The 6,372-nt window shown below is 37.4% G+C and overlaps 1 protein-coding gene across 1 annotated transcript in view; it reads left to right on the top strand.

The window, feature by feature from the left end:
• The first annotated feature begins 4,673 nt into the window (after nucleotides 1-4,673).
• Nucleotides 4,674-6,372, top strand: part of LOC107710725 (src-like-adapter) — a 4,040-nt gene continuing 2,341 nt past the window's right edge. Inside the window, exons 1-4 of the mRNA XM_016515564.1 lie at nucleotides 4,674-4,859; nucleotides 5,573-5,672; nucleotides 5,778-5,871; nucleotides 6,067-6,153. Coding sequence (XP_016371050.1) covers nucleotides 5,606-5,672; nucleotides 5,778-5,871; nucleotides 6,067-6,153 — 248 coding nt within the window. The 5' untranslated portion in view covers nucleotides 4,674-4,859; nucleotides 5,573-5,605. The remainder of the gene's footprint in view (nucleotides 4,860-5,572; nucleotides 5,673-5,777; nucleotides 5,872-6,066; nucleotides 6,154-6,372) is intronic.

The raw sequence follows: 6,372 nt of genomic DNA, 5'->3' as shown, positions 1-6,372 counted from the left end.
TCACTGTAAAGGGGAGTCTTAAATGCAGATGAACATTTGGGAATATTTGATGTGAATAACATGACCTTGTCCTTTGAATCTATCACTGTAAAGGGGAGTCTTAAATGCAGATGAACATTTGGGAATATTTGATGTGAATAACATGACCTTGTCCTTTGAATCTATTTAAAATTGACCACAGGATGGCTGTAGTTTTGTTTTTGTTTTTGCTCGAGGCAGCCTATTACTGTGAGACAGCTCAGAGTCATTAGACCTGGCTAACACAGAGCTCTGCCACGTGTTCCTGCCTCAGTGCTGTGTCTGCTGAGTTCCATCTAACTGTGTGCAGTGTGATGTTATACCCACAATGCTTAATTTGCACTGTGACTTAATCACCCTGTTCTATGTCAGAGTTTCCACTCAAGTCTACATGCATTGTGGCTGCAGTTCACATGTGGGGCCCATATCTGCTGTGGTCTGCCTAGAGCTCTGCAGCCATTAACCAATCCTATTATGCCTTACAGAAAATGACAAAAAGACACGATTAACACTAAAACATTGTTGGGAAACTACTTTGATGTATTGCAAGGTTAATGTATGTTTTCAAAAGCTAACTGTTATGGAAATATAATTAGCTTTACTACAAATGGCTAACTTATGTAGGTAAAGGGGCAATACATTTGTAAGTAAAAAACTATCCAATATTAATTATATATACAATTATAATAATTATATATAATTTACCCAGAGACATTTTGCTGGTATAAAAAAATTAGGGGTTCAAAGTTGAACAGGTTAATTTAAAGTAGTAAATACAGTCCAAACATCCTAATTTATATAGTCTAGCTCAGGGGTGTCAAACTCAATTCCTGGAGGTCCGGAGCCCTGCAGAGTTTAGATTCAACCCTAATAAACACACTTGATCCAACTAATCAAGTCCTTCAGGCTTATTTGAAAACTAAATGGTATGTGTTGGAGCAGGGTTGGAACAAAACTCTGCAGGGCTCCGGCCCTCCAGGAACTGAGTTTGACACCCCTGGTCTAGCTGAAAACAGTACATTGACTTGTCTCTGTGAACTGTTTAATCTGCTCATTCACATGAACCGTCTTATTATTATTCACATGAAACGTTCGAATGACTTTCAAATAAACCGATTAACTAGAACAAACTGGACTGTCCAAATATAACTATGTGAAAGCAGGGACGTCCTGACGGCGGTGCAACTGGTGCGGTCGCACCAGGCCCTGCTTTTAAGGGAACCTTGGAGGACAACCCCCTACCCCCTGGAATCATGAACGGACACCACGGGAATGCGGTCGCGAATGGACAGAGGGGGACCCTGCGCTCTACCTCGCACCGGGCCCCACGTCAGCTTGGGACGGCCCTGTGTGAAAGAGAGATGACTATTTAGGATGAACCAATTCACTAAAATGAATGAGACTTTCCAGCGCTACTTATGAGAGAGAGACGAACCGATTAACTAGAGTTCTGTCATGACAGCTCTCGGAGGGATTGGCATGGTAATGTACATGACAATGTTAATGTATTTGGTCTTGGCGGAATAGATCTGCTACGCTGCTGCTGCTGTTGCTGCAGCAGAGCAAGTACCGAGACTTGCTACTGCCAATACATCCACAACATGCTGCTGTAAGCATGTAAGAAATATAGCTGCTGCAAATATAACATACATGAAGTAGCCCCCATATAGCATACATGAATGACCTCGTAGCAGATCTATACAGGTGGAGCTGGGGAAGGTGGAGGGTTTCTGAAGCAAGCTGCAACTGCTACGGCAATATTTGAATGTTGAGCAGCGAGCTCATTGGCTACCGATACAGGAGAGAACCAATCAGCTGTGCCATGTGATAATGATGTCATTAGGTCAGATTGAGTTAGACCTATCGGACTGCCCCATCTAGAGTTTCATGCCAGAACTCTGTATTGAATCGGACTTGGCTATGTAACAGAAGATACAGCTGTTTGGGTAAGCGTTTTATTATTTTCTCAGATCAGACATTAAAAAGCGTTTGGTGGCGCTACACCACTACGTTTTTCTTGAAAATATTTAAGCCAGTGTTATGTGTGTCACTGTAGACTTTAATTGCCCCGATGAGTTTGCAAAATGGTCTGTATCGATTGGCTATTCACACCGGAAGTGTCTTTTTTTGTGTCTCCCTGTGCTGTTTTTCAGTTGTTTTCCTACGTGAACATGCGTTAGATATATGTCTTCGACCATTGTGAGTTGTTTTTTTGTTTTTAATAGTAAGAAAAGCAATTTCCCCACTGTGCGTACCCTCAGATGATATTCTGCACTACTGTTGCTACTGAAAATGTGACTTTTAGAGCGTGTTCACACGTGGCAGGTTTGGTTAGATTAAAACAAAATATGGTGCTATTGTGGGGTTCATTTGAATGAGCGTGAATTTGTATTATTTTAAAACTAATAGAAGGTGATATCATAGACACCACAGGTTTGAAGTGAATTCCACATGCTACTTACTAATGGGAAGTAAGTCAGTAGATGTTTTGTTGAGTTTAAATGAAAACGATTGTGATCTCACAAAAAAATGAGTCATATTTGTGGTATTGGCATCAGCTGGTTTGTAGCTTTTGGCAAAAAATCCATTTGAGAATGGGTGAGAAGTTAGCGGATAATATGCAGTTGATCAGCATTGATGGCTTTCCCAGACTGGCATCACTCAGTACATTTTTGATTCCAATTCCCTGTCAAAAAGTAAAAAGTGCACATATTTTTCAATGGAAAAAGACATTAACATGTAAGCCGCAGTTAAACTTTTGGAAATGCTTTTTATACAACATGATCCTTTTTAGGGTTTAATTATCATGTTGAGCATAAAGAAAAGTATAATGAAGCAAATAGTGTGAATTAATGACGAGATTAAGTGTTGTCTCTATGTGATGATAGAGATGAACTTTGTAATCCTCTGTTCCTGCTCATCCAATTATGATTCTTTATGAGAGCAATAGAAAAGAGAGACACAGCTGAGCTTTAATCTGATAAAATCTCCAAAGACATGGGGGGGGGGGGGGGGGACTTGGGTGATTGTATTTCATTACTATACTTTACTATAAAATTATTTTGGCAGTGTGTATACAGTGTATGTTTATATTATATTATATTATATTATACTTATAATAGGCCTAATTAACAATTATTATACTTATAATTTTAATTAGACTAAGTGTAAATAATGTTTTTCTCAGGTCATCTCAACAAGCACAATTAAATGTGAATACTTTTACTGTCACTGAAATATGTTTTTGGCCAGATACTTTGACTTTGACAATTCATCCATACTTTTACTGGTGCATCCTGTTTATAAAGACATAAAGTCTGAACCAGATCAGTCAAGCATATACTTAATGTATCCTATCTATTCACAAATTAAATTTGATGAACACATCTTTTTTAGACTTTAACAGTTCTGAGCTCATATATTTACACCAGTGCATATAAAAATTGTACAGTTCCCCTCACCTGATCTGTTATGCTTAATTTAAAACTTTGATAACTGCATCAGCGGTAATGAATACGGTGACCTGTCTAAAACTGTGAAAATGCACAGGAAACAGGGTGACTGGAAAGTCATGGCAGCTAGACTGACAACAAATTCAAATGTTGCATCATTATGTATCCACTTCTTAAAAAGGAGAGTTTAAAGCAGTAAAAACTATTAACATATTTAACTCAATTTATGTGTTTCTGCTAATAACAAAGTTATGAAACTATAAACAAATAAGAGAAGTTCAAGTCTCTGAACCAGAGAAAATGAGGTACTTAGACAGAGCCAGCAGTTAGTTGAATATTCATAGCTTTGCACAAAAAGGGACATTTAGAAAGCAGAAATACTCTCAAATCATCTGCCACGTATCTTTTAGTTTCACAATGCAAAGAATACAACCGGTTGATATGGCGGTGATTTCAATGTAATAAACTAAATGGCCACTTTTAAGCGTTTTGCAGTTTGCATCAGCTGTAAAACTATTATAGGTCTCCAGAGGCATAATGTTTGGCCCCCACTAGCACATTACGATGGTTATGTTATTTTTCACATGTATAAGTACACTCATGCATGAACAGACACATTTCCTTTTTTCCAGTTGATGTCTGAAAATGAACAAAAATCTCATTTGGAGGATAAATGCTAAATTCTCAATTGTGTAGCCACCTTTTATAGTAAATCATATAGGTGGATCTGCAGTGTCATATAAAAACTTAAATAAAGATAATAAAAACACTAAGGCTAATGCCAAAATGCAAATGTTTAGCACTACATTTTGTATCATTAAAGCCATTTGAATGTCTGGTTATAGGCATTATGCTTCTGAGATAGAAACTCACACATGTAGACACACTCACACCCAGACATTCACCCACTAATGCCATACACAGGAAGTTGCACAACACCCATTTGAACACTCTATGATACTGAGAGCACTAAAATCTCGTATTTAAAACGTAAACCTCAGCGTAAACATTGCAAACTGTACTTATTTGCATTAAAAAAATCATTTGCTGTATTATATTTTTATTTGCATTAAGAATTTATAATCATTTCTGTTGTTGCACATTGAGGGGATGAAGGAAAACAAGGTTAGGGAACTCTTCCTCATTTTACCAGAGGAAGTATGTGGCTATCTGCTGTTTTCAGTAGACCATCGCTCAGTTTAGATAAGTCTGCAGAGCAGTGCAGGCCACTCACAACACAACTGCTCTTACTGCTGGCCTTCGGTCTGAGACCAGGGCACTATTTCTTTACTCTGAACCACCTGCTTCAACTTTATTGGGAGCAGCCAGCCAGAACTGAAGCTTTGCCCTCTGAAGGAAACATGGAAATTTAGCTGCTTAAAGTGAGAGGTAAGAAAACTCATTTATGTGCCTAGCATACTTCTGTTGGTGTGGAGAGGGAAATAAAAATGGAGGTTTGACATTTATATGGTGTTTCACTGAGGGGGGAAAAGTGTCAAGTGTTTGGATGCTGTTTGCGTGTTATCTATTGAGATTTAGTTACTTCCAGTAACCTCCCACTGTCAATGGTTTGATTTATCATGCTTACAAAATATTAAATTACAAATTTATGAGCAATAAAAAATGTGCACATACCTCTTCTATGCATTTATGTCAAAATTTAGACGTCATGGTGAGATTGGTTAAAGGCCTGTGATGCAAAATGACATTTTAAGTGATAAAACCAAAACAAACGGGGCAATTTATGACTCATTTTCCATGTGTTTTTAATGACTAAAAATAGCATGAATAAACAAACAAACAAACAAATCACCATAAAAAGATGAAAAAAGAAAAATCGTTCAATGGTGTGTAAACTCAACTCTTTGTTGTACTGTAGAAATGCGAGTTAAATATGAACATTGTCAGGAAGGAGTTTAGTGAGAAATAGTGGTAGACTTGGGCTCTCCAGCAGCTTCCCTGTTCTATTTTTTGGTAGAGATAACACATTAGCTGAGAGGAAGTTGCAAAATTAAAACAGCTGTTGCATTAGCTGTTGGGCTATCAGATGCAAAACTCATGCTCTCCCTTGCATGAACTGAAATGTGCATTTAAAATTCCAGCATCTGTAGAGCTGCGGCCTCTAAACGGCTATCATGGGGAATGTGATGAGGCAGGAAAAGACAAACCCAGAGCCAAACAACTTTGATACCATGTTTAAAGGTAAGCTATGGTTCCTCAACTGCTGTACGGGAAATCTGTTGCCTAAATATGTATTAATGTGGGTCTTTGACATTACTTATATAGTTTGTTAATCTACATTTACAGACTGTGACAGTCTTGTGGTGCTCTCTGATTACCCATGTCGAGACATTAGTGAACCGATCTTTAAGATCGGGGACAAACTCAAAGGTCTCTCTGAGTAAGTGTTCTTTCAGTGAAATACAATGTGTTTGATGCTATATAACAATAAATGCCTACTAATATATAATGCATCAGCAGCTTGTGAAATGCTTATTTGATTTTAATTTTAATTTATATTAATATACATATACTGTACATGTGTAAACCTGCAACCTATTAAATGTCTTTTTATTTACTCGTCAATGCTTTACAGAGAGGGTTGCTGGTGGAAAGTCCGTTCTCTTCAAAAAGGAACTGAGAATTACATTCCAAGTAATTATGTGGCAAAGGTTTATCATAGGTAATTGTAGACTAATTATCTGCTTATTATCCTCATTGATGTATGTTGCGTGATGATCCCAGAAATATATTTCCAAATGCAGAATAACATCTGGTCAAAACCAGTGTTGGGCAAGTTACTTCCAAAATGTAATACATTATATATTACTAGTTACTGTCTTTTGAAAGTAATTAGTTACATTACAATATTACTGTCTCTGAATTGTAATGCATTACACTA

Source organism: Sinocyclocheilus rhinocerous, unplaced genomic scaffold, assembly GCF_001515625.1.
Source record: "Sinocyclocheilus rhinocerous isolate Xijiao unplaced genomic scaffold, SAMN03320098_v1.1 scaffold492, whole genome shotgun sequence".
NCBI classification, from domain to species: domain Eukaryota; kingdom Metazoa; phylum Chordata; class Actinopteri; order Cypriniformes; family Cyprinidae; genus Sinocyclocheilus; species Sinocyclocheilus rhinocerous.
This window is presented reverse-complemented; position numbering and strand designations above follow the sequence as displayed.